Source organism: Schizophyllum commune (assembly GCF_000143185.2).
Source record: "Schizophyllum commune H4-8 unplaced genomic scaffold SCHCOscaffold_10, whole genome shotgun sequence".
Classification (NCBI taxonomy): Eukaryota; Fungi; Basidiomycota; class Agaricomycetes; order Agaricales; family Schizophyllaceae; genus Schizophyllum; species Schizophyllum commune.
Window position 1 is genome coordinate 1,776,333 of NW_026089547.1, and position 15,975 is coordinate 1,792,307.

Below are 15,975 nucleotides of genomic sequence, written 5' to 3' on the forward strand. Positions count from 1 at the left end.
TCGGCGTTGGCCGCGGCCCTGTCCATGGTCATCTCTCTTCCGCACAAGACTCTCCAGTGATTGAGTCAGTAAATAGTGACTCACCATGCTGCTAGATAAAGATAATAGGCGCCCCGGATAGTGCAATCTGGGGTATCCATCTCCTCCCGGACTCTCACATATCTGAACTTGAAGGGAGGGCTCGCTCGACTCTCGATGGCAGCACCACAGAACAAGAACATCGTCGTCCTCGGCGCAGGTGCGTGCAGCGTCGAGGAAGATGTGATCACGAGGGGTTTACGGATCCGTAGGGGTGGTAGGGTTGACCACAGCGCTGAAGCTGCAGGAGAAGGGCGGCTACGCGGTGACCGTCATCGCGGAAATCTTCCCTAACGATCCCCTCTCGATCAAGTACACCAGCAACTGGGCTGTAAGCCTCGTAGTCCAGCTCTTGGGATCGCTTGCCTGACATCCTACTCAGGGTGCCCATCATGTCAGTCTGTGCGGGGACGATGAGCGCCAGAAGAGTGCGACTCCCTCTACTTCCGCAATTGCCGCGCTGCTGATCGTCTGCAAGAAATGGACCGCGAGACATTCGACGTGATGTGGAACCTCTCTGCACCTGGCGGCGCCGCGGAGGGCTGCTTCCTGCGCATTCCGCAGACCGAGATGTACCATCAGCAGCATCGTCAGCCCCACGAGCTTGAGGAGTGGATGCCCAACGTGAGCTGCGACTCAACTTTCCTTCGCTTACGATGTGGAAACCATCCATATCTTCCCATCTCCCATTCTCCTCGCCATCGTCCTGTCGCTGTCAAAACCTCCGTCGTTATGTCCTCTGCCATCCCCTGTTTCTTACCGACCTTCATCCACTACTGACACCAATGCTAACCCTTCACCCTCCCAGTTCAAATACCTCCCCAAGGAATCCCTCGTCGGCGGCACCGTCTCCGGCGTCTCCTTCGACACCCTCACCATCGATACACCGAGGTACCTCGCCTACCTCCTCGCCCGCTTCCTCGCTGCCGGCGGAGCCATCCAGCGCGCCTCGGTCAACCATATCGCAGAAGTTATCGAGGGCGGCGCGGGTATATATGGGCCTTCGAGGAAGCGTGAGTGTTGACAGTCACCATCTGTCGGTGATCTCTAAGCATTTTGACTCATTTTGCTCTGACGTGCACCATCGTACTCTGCTCTCTTACTACCTTCTTTCTTCTCTCTTATCAACTTCTCTCTGCTCTCTTACTAAGTTCCCCCTTCTCTCTTACTAACCTCTCTCACCTCAGCCACCCCGCCCGACGCCCTCCTCGTCTGCCCCGGCCTCGGCGCGCGCACGCTCGGCGGCGTCAACGACACGCGCATGTTCCCCATCCGCGGGCAGACGCTCCTCATCCGCGCCCCGTGGGTGCGTTTCGGGCGTACCATTTCGAGCAAGGACGGATTGTGGACATATATTATTCCGAGGCGGAGTGGGGATGTGAGTGGCGATTTCTTCCTTCTGGACGGTTGGAAAATCATTGGGTCCAACCGGCACTTAGCATCACTTACCTAGGTCATCGTCGGCGGCACGAAGATCGTCGACGACTACTACCCCGCCCCGCGGCCCGAGACGGCAGAGGATATCCTCAAGCGCGGCTTCGAGCTCTGCCCCGAGCTCGCGCCGCCGGAGATTCGCGCGTGAGTGCGGCTCTTGACCGCTGTACCTATCCAGCCCCGCTTCTTCCCCTCCCACCCCCTCTCCTTCATCGTAATCTCCCCCCTCTCCTTCCCAATCCCCCCCTCCGCAATCTCCCCTCATCCCTCTTCCCCAACTCCCTTCAACCATCCACTGACCTCCTCTTCCTAGTCAACGCACGCCCACCATCGACGACGTCCGGCCGCTCATCCTCATGAACGGCTGCGGCCTGCGCCCCGCCCGCGCCGGCGGCATCCGCCTCGAGACGGAGTGGGTGGACGCGCCGAAGGGGGCGAACGTTGGCGTGGAGGGCAAGACGCCGGTGGTGTTTAATTATGGGTGAGTGGTCGTTCTTGCCATGGCGGCTGTGCCCTCGTCCAAGCATTCGATGCGGGATCGCCAATTTGATGCGGGCTAGCGCTTCGTCTGTGGGGTCGTAAAGAATATGTGCATGGAGGGAACGACGGGGCGGAGGGTGGCGAGGAGCATAAGAATCGGAGCACGAAACAAGCTAACCTCCCCTTCAGCCACGCCGGCTATGGCTTCCAGTCTTCCTGGGGCTCCGCGAGCATCGCGGTCGGGCTGCTCGAGAAGGCGCTCGCGGAGGGGCCAAGGTGAGTTTGCACTTTTTGTTCATGAGTGAAGGAGAAGTTGACGATTACACCCCTATAGCTCCCAGCCTCCCGCCATTGCGTCCACCACCCAGGCCGACGAGGACAAGAAGCACCTCGCGCAGCATAGCTGGTGAACAGCCCTTGCTGTAGATCCATTGAGTGACCTGGCACAAATCCGACTTCGCTAGGGAGGTTGCGAATGTAAAGCTAGGGAGGCCGCAGATGCAGAATAAGCATGTCAATTTTTCCGGGTCCAGCAAGCCCAACCGACCAGCGTGTGCGTATCAACATGTAAGAAATAGAATGTACAATCCTTCGCATACGCGAGTGAGATCCGCTTTTGTATGTATATGTACATGGGGGAAATACAGCAGGCTACCGTGGAGTCCTGGGTATCTAAGATAAAAGGAGATGGGATGGAGGAAGCAAGCCGACCGAGCGGCCGCAGTAGATCCTTGAGTAAAAGAGGAAGAGGGGAGTGGCGCGGGCAGTAAGTGTAGCGCCTACTAAGGCAAGCAAGACGACGGGCAGCGCCACCCCCGCCCATTTGGCGAGTAGCGCACCTCATCCGATGATCAAATCATCCTCCGACGAGCTGTCCGAGTCTGGGGTGTAGAATCCTCTCTCCGTGAGCACATCCGTCCACGGCGTCTCCATCGGCGCCTTTTGCGGCACTGGCCGGTCCTTGCGGTTTTCGGTTTGGAGGACGAGGTCGCGGAGGCGGGGATTGACGCTGGGTGGGGGTTAGTGTATGGGGACTCGGAAATATAGGCAATGGTTAAAGCAGCATCCGGGGTTAAAGCAGCACTCGGGATCAGAGCAGCACTCGGGATCAAAGCAGGCACTCGGCGCGAAAAAAATCGAGCAACGATGAACATGACACTCACTCATCGGGGTATAGCACCAGCATGTAGTGCGGCCCGCGCACTTGGTAGACGCCTGCGACGTTGACGCCAGCGGAGCGAAGGCCCGCCTCGACAGCCAAGGTGTGCTCGAGCGGGTATGCGATGTCGTCGCGGCCGTGAATGAGTTGAACCGGGACGCGGATCTGGAGGGTGGGTGAGTCGCTGAGTAGGAGAGGAGAGTTAGATGCACAGTTCGCGGGGGGGAGGTGGAGAGGAGGGGAGGTGAAGAGGTTGGGGAGTAGGAGGGATGGAGGGATGGGAGAAAAGGGAAAGGGTATCCGAAAGAGATGGAGAAATCCCCAACGCACCTGACTCAGCTCCTTCTCTGTCAACACCCGTCGGTTCATGAAGAAGTTGAGGTTGACTTTGCGCGCGATCTGGATGTTGTCGACGGTGCCGAGCCATGCGCGGAAGGTTTGTTGAAGTGTGATGTCGCGGATGCTAGCGAATCGAAGTCAGTCGGTATGCCGACATAATAAAGGGCAGCAAGGTCCCCGATGAATGAAATATAACGCACGCGTTCGACTGGTTATTAATTGCCTCATGGAACACAAGCTGCATCGCGCCGAAGACGATGTCGTCCAGGAAGGACAGGTCGCTCGAAAGGCCCATCTCCTGCCAGTATTCGAAGATCTCCGCGCGGCCTTCGTTGACTTCTTGTGGCTGCGATATAATTTAGTTCGGTGACATGAAATAAGTTCGATGACACGAGGGAAGGGCCGAGATATTCACCTCTTGGAATGGTGCGGGCGAGATGAGGGTGACGGACTTGACTTCGTCGGGGTATTGGATTGCTAGCTCGAGAGCAACCATGGTGCCGATACCCAGGCCGACAGCGTGGAATGAGGTGATCTTCAGGGCGTCCTGTACGTGAGGGAGTACTGTTGGTACGACAGCGAGTGAAAGGGAATAATGGAGACGCACCAAGACTTGCTTGAAGTCTACTGCAGTCTTCTCGGGCACCGTGTCCTCAGTGACGACACCACGCGAATCACCATGACCTAGCCGATCAATTGCGACGAGGTTGAACTGGCGTAGGCGCGGGTCGTTGAACTGAGCTGCATATACACCGTCAGACTCCCTCACTCGGCCACAGGTAAAGGCGAGCACACCACGCACATTCAAAAATCTGCTGAGCCATGTACACGCCATGTATAAACACGAGCGTCGGCAGGTCTGGGTCGATGGCCGGCGCAGACGCCTCCTTCGGCGTCGAAATCTGGACGTGGAACTCCACTGGCTCGCCTGCAGTGGTGGTGACGGGGACGTGCATGATTCGGATGGTGAGCAGGGAGGACCAGGTAAAGGCGAGAGGAAGGAGGCAAAGGCGAGCGAGAGAAGGGGTCCGAAAGCAGGTGCGCTAGTATATATCCGGGATATATATTTGGCCCCCTCCCCCCTAAGTAGGGGACGCGAAAGTCAATCGTATTTGTGATCGACAACACCCCGTGGGCGGCCGAGGCGCGGCAGGGGCGTTGTCGCGTCATGAGGACGCGTCTGTCTTGTTGCTTGTGAGTCGGCCGCGCACCCGCCAATTTGTTGCCACCGCGAACCAACCGCGCCAAAACCGTGCTTTCCAGAAGAGAGATTTGTGCATGGTTGTGGGCATGGGAGCAGGTTCGCGAACCTCGCGAAGATCAGGCAGCATGAAGAAGCACAGGCCCTCGCGTGAATAGCGAGGACGTCAGCGGGAGACACCAGGCGAGAAGGTTGTTCCCGCTACCACGCTGCGCGCTGGCAATAGCCGCGGCCGGGCTGGGAACCAATTGAGATCTGCGCAGGAAGGGTCGTCCGTCGCCGTCGGGTGGGCAGATCTGCGCTGAGAAGACAGCTCTTCATTTTCCAAGCAATTGAGTGGGAGCACGCGGCGCGGTTGAACAGCGCTGACGGGGCCCGTCTGACGGGAGCCTTTTGAGTTCCTCAATGCAGGGTGGCTCCCACGGTTGATTTACCGTTTTAGGAGCGCGAGCGGGACCGACGCTTTCGCACCCTCCAAGATCAGCAGAAATACACCGACAGACTGCCGGAACGGCCTCGGTGGAGCGGTGGATGCGGTTAGATGCGGTTCGGGGGTTGTGTAGAAGTGTGCGTATGACGCAGACGTCCTGAGCGCACGAAGTGTGAGGCACAAATCAGCTGCGCGGAAGCTTCACCTGCTCAACACGACCACCATGCCCATTATCGATGAATCATTAAATTAGTGGCGGCGAGACAGGCTTACGACTAAACTACACGGTCCGAGCCCAGCGTCCAACGTCGTGCACCGAGCGCTATGTTGCACGGAAATACAGGTCGAGGACATGCTTCGCGGTGTTGAACCCCAATAACGACACGACGTACGCGCCGAAGAGTGGGATGAGGGGCGCGAGAAGCAGCTCGGAGCGCACGAGGAATGGAAGCGCATTCAAGCCCAGGTAGATCCCATAGAAGTACTGCGCGAACCTGTGCGATGCTGGTGAGCGTTCAGAGTATGTAGAAGTTGCCCATGACGCACCCGACAAGGTATAACGTGTTGCCCACCCACATGCATACCCAGTTATCCCGAAGTACGATAGGTAGCAAGAAGAGTTGGGCAAGGTAGAGGGCGAGGTAGAGGGGGAAGAAGGCGTTCGTGTGCACGTCGAACGCGTAAGCCCATTCGACGCGTGCGTCGGCTGGTGTGGAGTGTGAGGGAGGTGAGAGGAGGAGGCGGTTCGCAGTGAACCTTGGGTGAAGTCAGTTATGAGATGTGATCGACAGGCAAGTGACGCACCAGATTATGGTTGCAACTATGATGCCCGTGAGGAGATAGTCTCGCAAGACCATGAGGATCGCGAGACGTATGGTGCCAACCAAGCCGAAGGAGTAGACAAAGCCCCAAGCTATGGCGGATACTGAAGGGGTGTTAGCATTGCTCTGACGCCCGTCGTGCATGGTCGCGCACCACATAAGCTCGCGGCGATGAGAACTAGGATTGCTGGGTCGTCTCGTGCCCAAGTGTTCTTCGTTTCTGTTGCAGATTCAGCACCGGGCTCCCTAAATGGACCAGGGCCTACTAACGTTTGTGGAAGTACACATTCCTGTATCTGCGGGCCGGCGTCAGGCGGCTCGGCGACAGACTATCGACCAAACTCACAACTCACACTCTTCGTGGTGCCAGGCACAGGTATGTCAATTGCCATGCCGCGACCTCAAAGTCCTTCCAAGCGCGTCAGCACCGACTCTCAAATGTAACGCGCGCGTCGCGCGGGAGCGCCTACCATCTGGTGGAAGCGGTGTAGACGTCGGAATATAAGAGGTATTCGCTGGGAGATGCTCTTCGGGGAGCGGGGGGAGCCATTTCCATAGCCAGCCTCGTCTATTGTGGTGGGGAGGACCATTTCGACCCGTGGTCTAACGCGTCTTGTCGCCACGATGTAATGACGGTCGAGGAGAACTTTGGGAATAATTGCAGGCCTTTGCCGCGCTCAATTAGGAAACGATGACTCAGCAAAAGCGTCCGAGAGTCGTCGACCCTGTCTGGACAATTTGAAGCACTTAATAGTAGCATATATACGTGTCAAAGACACAGAGGAGTATCTCCAAGCCTCGAATATGAGCTATACGTCCATGCAAGCGCACCGGAAGTTGTCCATTGACAAACCCATTGTTTACTCCCGCTTGGTCGACACGCGGCATTTGAAACTCCGAACGAGTGCGCCGCACTTCTTTTGTTCTCGACGTTCTCAGCAGCGACAACAGCTACGCCACCAACAGCGACCACAAGCATCGGCAGACGACTGCCAACATGGAGGATGACCACGTTCTCGACTGGAGCGTTGAAGACGACGAACAACGCGAGCAATACCCGCAGACTTCCGCGCAAGCGCCCGCGGCTGCACTCGACGAGGAGACCATATCGCTCGGTGGCGACGAAGAGGATGATGATGAGGCGTACTACGCGCCCCAGACTACTGACGGCGATGCACAGCAGACGCCGCGGGGCGCCGGAAGCCCCCCTGCGCGCGATGCAGAGCCGGCGCTAAACGAATCGGCGCGCTCATTGACGCCGGTGGGGCGGGCGGAGGACCCTCCTCAGTCTCCCCGCGCATCTAGTGTTCATCCGCGTAGCTCACCTCCCCCCGACGACGCCTCGAAGGGCCTTCAGCCGCGCGTTCCACACGCGCTCCCGCCCAAACCTCATGTGGCGCCGCCGATTCCGTTCTCAACTCGCGTCACGCCACACCATTCACAAGACGCGCCCGCCAGGTCCTCAAACAGGCGAGAGAGGAAGATGGCGGGCAATGGCTTTGTGGTGAGGACCAGGGAAGTGACAGAGGTTGCTTACACGGGTCCTCCCTTACCGCCAAACTGGCTGCCCAAATGGTCGCGTACGAGTAAACAGTTCTATTACTACAACGAAATCACGGAGGAGAGCCGGTGGGAATGTCCCCCAGTGGCGACTATCGTGCGTTGCAGTGCTCATGCCGCCTCTCATTGACACTGACAAGGTTACGTAGGACGACGCTGCCACAAAAGATCTCACTTACGACGATCGACACTATCGACCTGGTGGCGTTGCTTCACTGGATGATCTGCCTCAAGGACCTAGGCGACGCTCTCCTGTAGGAGGATCCCTGCGACGGCGTTCTCTTTCACCTCATGGCCTGGCTTCGTCGTCTCATGCGCCGCGCGAAGGCAACGGCAATGGAAGATCCAGAGGACGGGGTCGTTTCTCAGATGCGCCAGCGCGCCCTTTCAGAGACTCACCTAGGGAATTCGAGCCCGCCAATGACCGTACTTGGAAGCCCGCCGACTCTGCTCAGACCAGAGATCGGGGCCCCCTCGCTTCCGCAAGGGACGGACGTACCCCGCAAGCCAGGGACACATCGCCAGCGAGAGAGCCCTCTCCTCACTCCCGACCTCGTCAACAAGGTCCCACGTATGCCGAGCGCAGATGGCATGCCAACGACGAGCCTGCCCCCGAGATGTCCAACGCTTCCAGTACGTTATCCACATCAGCGTCCCCATACCCCATCTCGCCGCCTTCGTATATCCTTGGGTGCACGGCGGGGGCAGTACAGCATGTACTACTCGGCGTAAAGTTGCTCGTACCGACATGAAGCAGCGCAGTGCATGCCACGAGGCAGCTTGCCGTGTATCGGATGGCAGCGCATTGCACATCTGCGTGGTGCACGTCGCTTGCTTGAAGGATGCAAGTCGTGCTGTGCGCCTGAAGATAGCCCCCGCCGTGGGCCACACGCCCACGCCACCTTCCGGCTCCCTTACCTGTATCGCTCGGCGCTTCCCTGGACCCTCTCCTGTATCCGCGTGTACGTTCCGCCTCCTCATCATCTGCATCCCAGACCGCTCGATGGACATTACGACAACGATCGAAGTTGACGCGCCCGCCCCTCAAACGACGCGCAAACGCGACCGACCGAGTCGCTTTGACCGACCCGCCCCCCTTCCGCCTGCTGCAGATGCAAGTGCGCAGCGCTCGCAGTCGGTCGAAGAGGTTCCTCCACCGCCCAAGAAGGACTCGGCGCCGTCGATGTACCCGAACCGGAAGTTGCGTGCGCGGTCAGCCTCTCCGCCAGCGGACTCGGCTACCCAGTCTGAATCAGATTCACGTACGTGCATGATTCACCACCGTCGACGACTTTGCCAACGCTTCGCCCCCTTTCTCGTGGACTGCCACATCCTTTTGTTCGATTTTCGTGTTTCCAATAGGTCCTCCGCCGCCAAAGCGTGCTCCGCTGCCGCCGCAACATGCGCAATTCACCAACCGCTCGTCAAGGCCTCAATCACCGCCACCAGTGACAGTCGTCCCTGCAGAGCCCGAAGTCACGAAGGCACCGAGCCCGGAAGAGCGCCGCCCGATGCGCCCTCCGCCTGCGCCGCGTCAAGACAGGGACCTTACTGACCGCGACGCCGACAAGTCTATGGACTTGGACGAGTCTCCGGCGGCGCGCACGGGCGGCATGTATGCTGACCGCGAAGGAGCAAGTGATCGCGAGGATGCTCAGGACAGGATGTTCAGGCCGAGAAACCGGGACGTCCCGCGTGGAGGACCCGCAGGTAATCGCGGCCGAACGAGGGGACGAGGTGGTCCGCCGCAGAGGGCCAACGACTTGCCGCGAGGGCCGAGGGCGATGGCTAACGGAGTACCCGACCAGGCGCCGTCGTCGACGCCCTTGAGGTCGCCTGACGGTCCTGGGGACTTGCCGGCTGTTGAAGATGGTCCGAGGGGCTACGCGCCCTCAGGCAGAGGAGGGTACGACCGTCGACCGTCGCCATCGCCCATGAGGGTAGATGACCCCCTGCCCTTGGCGCCCTTCAACGGAAGAGGCGATAGGGGACGACCGCAGGTATGTCCAATGCTGTGATACGGATGCGTGCATTGCTTACGTTGTTCTCGTAGGAGCTGGGTCGTCGTCAACGTGGTGGGCGAGGGCGTGCTCCCATTTCAGGGACGAACAGTACGCCGGTTGCTGCGCCAAGGCCGTTCGGTGCGGCAGCCGCTGTGGAACGTGAGCCGCCCCCTCATCAGGAAGCGTTGAGGGCCGGGAAGGAAGTGTATGAGCGCTCGGTGAGAGATGATTGTGCTCTGGGCCTCGAGTATTCTGCTGACAACGTCTTCAGCCCGAGTTCGTACCGAGGCAGTCTGAACCTATGGCGAATAACGCATCATACTCGGTATGTTACCATAGCGGAAGTCTTGCAGCAAGTACTGACTTTGTACTTAGGAACCTCGCATAGTCTCGCCTGTAGACAGACGCGGTCGGGATAATGGATGGACCCCGCGTGGGCAAACCCCTACGCGTACGGGCACGCGTTCTGTAACACCACCACCCGTCTCTCGCAATCCGGCATCCAACTTCAAGGGCTCCCCGCCTTTCGACAGGCGGGCCGACAGCGGACGAGGTCGCTATCCAATGGAGCGTGGCGCGTCGTATCCTGACCGGCGCGGGCCCTACCCGCCAACTAGTGACCGACCATTCGAAGCGCCAGACGACAGACCTATGATGGACGATGGCCCCTTCGCCAACGACCGTCGCTTCGACAGCGGACCGGAGGACAATGCCCCACGGTTTCCGGAGTTTGTTGAGGGCAATGGGCCTCCGCATGGGCGCGCGCGAGGCGGACGCGGTGGTCGTGGTCGCAAGAATTGGCAGGACAACGCCCCGGTTATGCAGCATAGGGAGTTCGAAGAGCGCAGGGAGGACTTTGCAAGAGGTCCACCACCGCACGATCTGTACCCGCCGCGCGCGCCATCGCCACGGGGCGCACCTCTGCCCTTCTACGACGGCCCGGTCGATGCTCGTCCTCCGCCTACTGGTCCTGCGTACAACGACCGCGGGCCGGACTTCTTCCCCGACGCCCCTCCTATGCGCAACGGCCCCCCGATGCGCGGCGGTATGCGAGGGGGAGGCCCTATGCGCCATGGCCCGCCACCTCACATGCGCCTCAATGGCCCGACCGGGCCCAACGACGTGCCGCCTATGCACGCCGGCCCCTCCCCGCGCGACTCACCGCCGCTGATGCGCAACGGGTACGAGCGCCCTACGCTGCTCAGCCGGATCTCGAACGCGGAGGACGTGCACCCTGTGCCCTTCGAGGGCGACCAGTTTGTGCACCAGGGAGGGTTTGTACCTCGCAAGGATGGGCCCTCCGCCCCCTTCCAGGACCCGGCCTTCGTGCCCTACAAGCGCGCGCGTGAGGAAGGCGGGCCGGACGCGGTCGAGCGGTCGCCGAAGGCCATGCGGGTGATGGAGGAGGGAGCGAGGCCCGGTGGGGGTGGTGGGTTTACGCCGTCGTTTGAAGAGGGCGCGGGTGGGAAGCGACGGAGGGGCAGGTCGGGGAGGGGGAGGAACCGGAGGGGGCCTGGAGGTGGGGGCGGCGGAGGTGGTGGTGGTGGTGGTGTGTCGATGAACTCGTGAGCTTCGGCTGAGCGAGCTCGTGAGCTTCGACTAATAAGCGAGCTGGTGAGCGCGATATAGGGACGCGAAGGACACCAAGTGGAAAATGATCGATGTTTGTTTTCTAGTTCACGTTCCGGTTTAGCACTCCTAGCATGTTTGTCATTATCATTGTTCTGTGTATCTCAGTCTGCAATTTTCTCAGCTTTCATCGGAATGGGATTTGTGAGGGTCCTTCTGGAAGCAAGCTTCGGAGAGTTCGAGTAGGTCGCGCTGACAAGTCGCGTGAAAAGCATACTCGTAGTCAAGATCATCGGAGCAAGACTCAGCGAGTGATTGCGGTCAGATATTGCGGTGAGTATTTCAAGCATGCTCCGGTATACCGTACAAACTAAAGGTCACTATGCGGAACCACAAGGCTCCAGCGATGCCCTTCTGACAGTACGCCTCGACGAGGAAGTGGCCCCATCCCAACAACCACACGAAGGTCCATATCCGTCCCGACACCCCACCGATGGTTCTGCCAGTCCATTTCTGCCAGCCATCCTCGAGAATGATACCCAGACCCATCATCATGAAGAACATCGAGACACGGAAGGCGTCCCCGCCGCGGCCCATGCCGTGGAGGGGTAAGCTGTGGAGGAGGCTAGAGAGGGCGAAAGCGCCGAGGAGGCCCAGGACGCGGGCGCCGATTTTTCCACCTAGATATTTCCCAATTTTCCGTGCAGGCTTCGCACCCAGCACCACGAAGCTATGCCGGAACATCTGGTGCCAGCGGCGGCCCCACAAATCTTTGAGCGAAGTCGCAGTCCAGGGTTTATCGAACAAGGGCGGCCAGCGCGCGGGGTCGGCGCCCAAGAGGAGCGCGGTAGTGCGCACGGCGTCGTAGGGGTAGACGACGGCGGCGTAGATGATGGTGCCCATGCAGAGGGTGATGACGGTAGTAGTGAGGGGTGACAATGGCGCTCCAGTGTGATCCACGTACATCGACGCGCCCTCAGGGTTCCGGAGCGCCGGGTTGAGGGTGTACATGGCCGAGAGTACGGCATCGACGAGGAGAGTGTGCAAAGTAAAGGATGCGAGGGAGTAGAGGATGGCGCGGGGTCGGCGGGTTGGGTAGGTGGGTTTTGGGATGGAGGTCCCCCAGTTCCAGCCGATGCCGCGGGCGTTGAACATGAGGTCGAGGGCGTTGGAGAGGAGGGTGGGGAGGGAGGGTTTGGTGGGATTCGAGGGCGTATGGTCGATGCGGTAAAGGGGTCTTGGTGCTGTTGCGAAGGTGATCAGTTGCATGGCGAGGGTGAGCATGATTGTCTGAAAGGCGTCAACGATTGTACCGCAGCAGAGAAGTATAGACGGAGAACTCACGATGTTCCCCAGGTTGAAGTAAGTTAGCCTAGACTTGTAACTGTCTGGGAACATAGAGGTCTGGTCGACCTTCGCGGACTGCAGCATGAAGTATAGGCCGCATGGTAGCAGCGCCAGGCGTAGCAACCGGGTGCCAGAGAGTTGGACAAGGATAGCTTCGAGGTATAGCAGAGCATATGAGGGAAGAATGATTGTCAGCGCGGCATGACCATCGAAGGGGACGCTGTCGTCGAACATGACGCGAGGAAAATTGACGCGTCGTGATGCAAGAGTTCAGCCATGTTTGGCGCCCTTTGGCCCTCTCGTGACCGCGACCCACCTCTCCCGTGCGTATGCCAAGGACGTTGAACACATGGAATCAACGTGAGCTTCGGAGAGCTCTTATCTCTCTTGAACTCATACCGTCACCTTCACTGTTGGGGTTGAAGCTCGCTGGACTGACCTGCGCGCCTGACCGATGGACGATGGACGTCGATGGCTGCCACTTCAACCTCCCCGCACTATAGCCCAAGGAACAGAGCTAGGCCCCGCCTCTCCACTCTCCACGGTCATTCCCCGGCCCTCTTATCTCTGTCCACCTCCGTGGTCATAGTGCGTCCACCAATAAAATTTGAGAATGGAACCTTTTCGTACTCGGCCGATGCCTCGGCTGCATGGATCCTGTCGGGTTCATCATGCTGCGTTCGCCGCTGGCAGTCCTTATCTCTCGCTTTTGGCCTGCGCGCGCATTGAATCCCACTCTCTCAGGCTGGCGACCTGCAGCGGGGCGCGCATGGCAGGGGGGTCGGCATTATCGGTCGCGGCAGTAGTCGGTCGAGGGGCGGCGCGGGCGATGTCGGCGCCTACACCAAGGTGAACAAGGTTCTGCCCCTGCGCGCCTCGACACGATGACTCGCGCAGGTATGGCCCGGGCGTATAAAAAGCTTTTTGCCGCGGAACGCGGGAGCACTCGTCACCCGCCGTCCTACTTTATCCGCTCGCCCTCTACCTCCCTTGCCACCTCCTACCATCCCCCATACCCACTAACGAACGACAATGGTCCTCCCCTCCGAGCCCGAGTTCGAGCAGGCGCTCACCGAGCTGACGCTCAGTCTCGGACCCTTCCTGAAAGCGAACCCTGGTGCGTGGGTCTTAGATCTGCGATCGTGTGACCCCGATCTGACATCGCGCTGCAGAATACCAGAAGGCGCTCGACATTGTGCAGATCCCCGAGCGCATCATCCAGTTCCGCGTCGTTTGGGAGGACGACAAGGGCCAGCCGCAGGTTAACCGGGGATTCCGCGTCCAGGTGCGCATATTCAGCCATCGCATACCCCCCGCCCCTATTCACACACTTTATTCAATAGTACAACTCCGCACTGGGCCCGTACAAGGGCGGTCTCCGCCTGCACCCTTCCGTGAACCTCTCCATCCTCAAGTTCCTCGGCTTTGAGCAGACGTTCAAGAATGCGCTGACCGGCCTCAACATGGGTGGTGGCAAGGGCGGCTCCGACTTCAACCCGAAGGGCAAGTCGGATAACGAGATCCGCCGCTTCTGCGTGGCGTTCATGAGCGAGCTTTCCCGCCATATTGGCCAGGATACCGATGTGCCGGGTGCGTTGCAGAATATTCTTTGGATGGGGAGGTGAGCTGACAATTCTGTGCAGCTGGTGACATCGGAACTGGCGCGCGCGAGATCGGTTTCCTGTTCGGCCAGTACCGCAAGATGCGCAATGAGTTCGTCGGTGTTCTCACCGGTAAGGGCATGAACTGGGGCGGTAGCTTCATCCGCCCGGAGGCCACAGGCTACGGTCTCATTTACTACGTCGAGCGCGTACGTACAAAATCCCCTTCAGTCGCGCACAGTACTGATCGTCCCCCCAGATGATCGAGAAAGCCTGCCCCGAGACCAACCTCACCAAGAAGTCCACCCGCGTCGCGATCTCCGGCTCCGGCAACGTCGCGCAGTACACCGCACTGAAAGTCATCGACCTCGGCGCGACCGTCGTCTCCCTCTCCGACTCGCGCGGCTCGCTCATCGCGACCACCGACGAGGGCTTCACGCGCGACGTCGTCCAGGCGATCATGCAGCTCAAGCTCGAGGGCGGCTACCTCGAGTCGTTCGAGAAGTTCGCGGACGCGGGCAAGTACAAGTACTACGCGGGGCAGCGGCCGTGGACGCTGGTGGGGAAGGTGGATATCGCGCTCCCGAGCGCGACGCAGAACGAGGTGTCGGGCGCGGAGGCGGAGGCGCTGGTGAAGGCGGGCGTGAAGGTGGTCGCGGAGGGCTCGAACATGGGCTGCGATGTGGAGGCGATCGAGGTGTTTGAGGCGGCGCGGAAGAGGGGTGGGAAGGAGAGTGTGTGGTATGCGCCCGGGAGTGAGTGTCTTCAAGTGAGAATGGGAATACGGCTACTAACGTGCTTTCTCGCAGAGGCCTCCAACTGCGGCGGTGTCGCGGTTTCGGGTCTCGAGATGGCGCAGAACAGCCAGCGCCTCGCGTGGACGTCGGAGGAGGTCGACAGGAGATTGAAGGGCATCATGTCGGACTGCTACGACGTGCGTAGACTCAGTCCACTTGCGTTGAACTCATCGACTTACGGCTACCCCTCCAGATCTGCCTCGACTCTGGCAGCAAGTGGTCGGGCGAGGAGGCCAAGGAGGGCGTGCTCCCAAGCTTGTTGAGCGGCGCCAACGTCGCGGGCTTCGTCAAGGTCGCCGACGCGATGAAGGAGCACGGTGACTGGTGGTAATCGGTTCGTTGATGGGCGCGATAGTCATCGATCGCTCGCGATGACCGCACGTCGACTGGCGGACATCGAGATGCCAATCGACGAGTGTGTGTGTGTTGAGGACGAGCTTGACGCGGAGGACGACTGTAGTTGCAAAAGGCACCCAGCTGCCACACTTGCAAAAGGCCGACTAATAATACCTATGGCCATAATGGAATGTACTTCAAACGATCTTATGTAGGCTACGCAGGTCATGTACTTATTACATATGTAGAAATTACTCAAATGTATACCAGTTACAATGATGTATTCGGAGCGATGCTTGGGTGGTTGGGAAGGTGGACAGACAAAGACAACACTGAGCTTCCATACTTTGCTCGTTGAAGGTGAGTAGGACCAATCATCGGCTTTGGGGACTGTTGAATTCTTGCTAACGGGTGGCACAGGTATTCCTGTCCACGACGCCTTGCGAAACGTCGTTCGCGATTCCGCCTCACAGAGTTGTGGGTCCACGCGGAGGGCGGCCCGTCTTCCCCGGCTCGACAACCTTCCTTTCCTGGACTTTGCTTCCGCCAATCACACCCACGGCTCTCTTCCACAGCTTTCATGGCGGGGAAAGCGGAGATCTCGCTCTTGGCCCCTGCACCGCCTTCGCTTATGTCCATGGATCACCTTATCTCGTGCCAAGGCTGGAGACGGGCGCCAGTCGCGCCCCCGTCTTACCTTGCCAATATTATGCCAAGGAGCTTGGGCAGCAACTCCGGCGCCCCACACATAATACCTGTACGGGGTACGCTCGATGGTGCGTCATTTACGTGAGGGTGCGCGTCCTTGGCAGCTCGATTC

At 59.4% G+C, this 15,975-nt stretch overlaps 8 protein-coding genes across 8 annotated transcripts; 4 read left to right on the forward strand and 4 right to left on the reverse strand.

Annotated features, from left to right (window-relative positions):
* The first annotated feature begins 32 nt into the window (after positions 1–32).
* On the forward strand, positions 33–2,663 carry SCHCODRAFT_02637823 (nucleotide-binding domain-containing protein). The gene is made up of 10 exons (XM_003028809.2): positions 33–238; positions 291–409; positions 461–506; positions 557–702; positions 887–1,091; positions 1,266–1,456; positions 1,532–1,656; positions 1,826–1,993; positions 2,182–2,268; positions 2,327–2,663. The coding sequence occupies exons 1-10, from the start codon at positions 196–198 to the stop codon at positions 2,400–2,402; spliced, it is 1,206 nt and encodes a 401-aa protein (XP_003028855.2). The 5' UTR covers positions 33–195; the 3' UTR covers positions 2,403–2,663.
* Positions 2,275–2,918, reverse strand: SCHCODRAFT_02063693 (uncharacterized protein). The gene has a single exon (XM_050341658.1). It carries the CDS (start codon positions 2,834–2,836, stop codon positions 2,507–2,509), a length of 330 nt encoding a protein of 109 aa, XP_050198637.1. The 5' UTR covers positions 2,837–2,918; the 3' UTR covers positions 2,275–2,506.
* On the reverse strand, positions 2,833–4,470 carry SCHCODRAFT_02692098 (alpha/beta-hydrolase; the record flags this gene model as incomplete). Its single annotated transcript, XM_003028488.2, has 7 exons — positions 4,293–4,470; positions 4,098–4,231; positions 3,906–4,037; positions 3,691–3,836; positions 3,482–3,614; positions 3,156–3,316; positions 2,833–3,001 (listed from the first exon to the last, which is right to left on the reverse strand). The coding sequence occupies exons 1-7, from the start codon at positions 4,444–4,446 to the stop codon at positions 2,833–2,835; spliced, it is 1,029 nt and encodes a 342-aa protein (XP_003028534.2). The 5' UTR covers positions 4,447–4,470.
* A 907-nt stretch (positions 4,471–5,377) lies between these two features.
* SCHCODRAFT_02637831 (UNC-50) lies at positions 5,378–6,561 on the reverse strand. The gene is made up of 7 exons (XM_003028487.2): positions 6,413–6,561; positions 6,296–6,351; positions 6,213–6,238; positions 6,097–6,162; positions 5,926–6,046; positions 5,668–5,877; positions 5,378–5,615 (listed from the first exon to the last, which is right to left on the reverse strand). Exons 1-7 carry the CDS (start codon positions 6,530–6,532, stop codon positions 5,444–5,446), a joined length of 771 nt encoding a protein of 256 aa, XP_003028533.2. The 5' UTR covers positions 6,533–6,561; the 3' UTR covers positions 5,378–5,443.
* A 308-nt stretch (positions 6,562–6,869) lies between these two features.
* Positions 6,870–11,270, forward strand: SCHCODRAFT_01192448 (uncharacterized protein). The gene is made up of 7 exons (XM_003028808.2): positions 6,870–7,599; positions 7,761–8,073; positions 8,237–8,764; positions 8,865–9,502; positions 9,556–9,723; positions 9,777–9,830; positions 9,881–11,270. The coding sequence occupies exons 1-7, from the start codon at positions 6,940–6,942 to the stop codon at positions 11,072–11,074; spliced, it is 3,555 nt and encodes a 1,184-aa protein (XP_003028854.1). The 5' UTR covers positions 6,870–6,939; the 3' UTR covers positions 11,075–11,270.
* A 121-nt stretch (positions 11,271–11,391) lies between these two features.
* Positions 11,392–12,655, reverse strand: SCHCODRAFT_02692101 (uncharacterized protein; the record flags this gene model as incomplete). The annotated part of the gene is made up of 2 exons (XM_003028486.2): positions 11,392–12,364; positions 12,419–12,655. The coding sequence occupies 2 exons, from the start codon at positions 12,653–12,655 to the stop codon at positions 11,417–11,419; spliced, it is 1,185 nt and encodes a 394-aa protein (XP_003028532.1). The 3' UTR covers positions 11,392–11,416.
* A 151-nt stretch (positions 12,656–12,806) lies between these two features.
* Positions 12,807–13,393, forward strand: SCHCODRAFT_02637835 (uncharacterized protein). The gene has a single exon (XM_050345991.1). It carries the CDS (start codon positions 12,893–12,895, stop codon positions 13,148–13,150), a length of 258 nt encoding a protein of 85 aa, XP_050198638.1. The 5' UTR covers positions 12,807–12,892; the 3' UTR covers positions 13,151–13,393.
* On the forward strand, positions 13,030–15,448 carry SCHCODRAFT_02637838 (glutamate dehydrogenase). Its single transcript, XM_003028807.2, has 7 exons — positions 13,030–13,538; positions 13,594–13,706; positions 13,765–14,011; positions 14,065–14,231; positions 14,282–14,777; positions 14,832–14,956; positions 15,013–15,448. Exons 1-7 carry the CDS (start codon positions 13,454–13,456, stop codon positions 15,148–15,150), a joined length of 1,371 nt encoding a protein of 456 aa, XP_003028853.1. The 5' UTR covers positions 13,030–13,453; the 3' UTR covers positions 15,151–15,448.
* The last annotated feature ends 527 nt before the right edge of the window (positions 15,449–15,975 follow it).

Coding starts and splice junctions, on each gene's coding strand:
- SCHCODRAFT_02637823 (XM_003028809.2), top strand. CDS start 196: ATGGCAGCACCACAGAACAAGAACATCGTCGTCCTCGGCGCAG. Junction 1,092..1,265: donor ATATGGGCCTTCGAGGAAGC/GTGAGTGTTGAC, acceptor CTCTCACCTCAG/CCACCCCGCCCGACGCCCTC. Junction 1,457..1,531: donor TTCCGAGGCGGAGTGGGGAT/GTGAGTGGCGAT, acceptor TCACTTACCTAG/GTCATCGTCGGCGGCACGAA.
- SCHCODRAFT_02063693 (XM_050341658.1), bottom strand. CDS start 2,836: ATGAGGTGCGCTACTCGCCAAATGGGCGGGGGTGGCGCTGCCCGTCGT.
- SCHCODRAFT_02637831 (XM_003028487.2), bottom strand. CDS start 6,532: ATGGTCCTCCCCACCACAATAGACGAGGCTGGCTATGGAAATGGCTCC. Junction 6,352..6,412: donor TACACCGCTTCCACCAGATG/GTAGGCGCTCCC, acceptor CGCGCTTGGAAG/GACTTTGAGGTCGCGGCATG. Junction 6,163..6,212: donor GAATGTGTACTTCCACAAAC/GTTAGTAGGCCC, acceptor AATCTGCAACAG/AAACGAAGAACACTTGGGCA.
- SCHCODRAFT_01192448 (XM_003028808.2), top strand. CDS start 6,940: ATGGAGGATGACCACGTTCTCGACTGGAGCGTTGAAGACGACGAACAA. Junction 9,724..9,776: donor AGGAAGTGTATGAGCGCTCG/GTGAGAGATGAT, acceptor CAACGTCTTCAG/CCCGAGTTCGTACCGAGGCA. Junction 9,831..9,880: donor CGAATAACGCATCATACTCG/GTATGTTACCAT, acceptor CTTTGTACTTAG/GAACCTCGCATAGTCTCGCC.
- SCHCODRAFT_02637835 (XM_050345991.1), top strand. CDS start 12,893: ATGGCTGCCACTTCAACCTCCCCGCACTATAGCCCAAGGAACAGAGCT.
- SCHCODRAFT_02637838 (XM_003028807.2), top strand. CDS start 13,454: ATGGTCCTCCCCTCCGAGCCCGAGTTCGAGCAGGCGCTCACCGAGCTG. Junction 13,707..13,764: donor ACCGGGGATTCCGCGTCCAG/GTGCGCATATTC, acceptor TTTATTCAATAG/TACAACTCCGCACTGGGCCC. Junction 14,012..14,064: donor CCAGGATACCGATGTGCCGG/GTGCGTTGCAGA, acceptor AATTCTGTGCAG/CTGGTGACATCGGAACTGGC.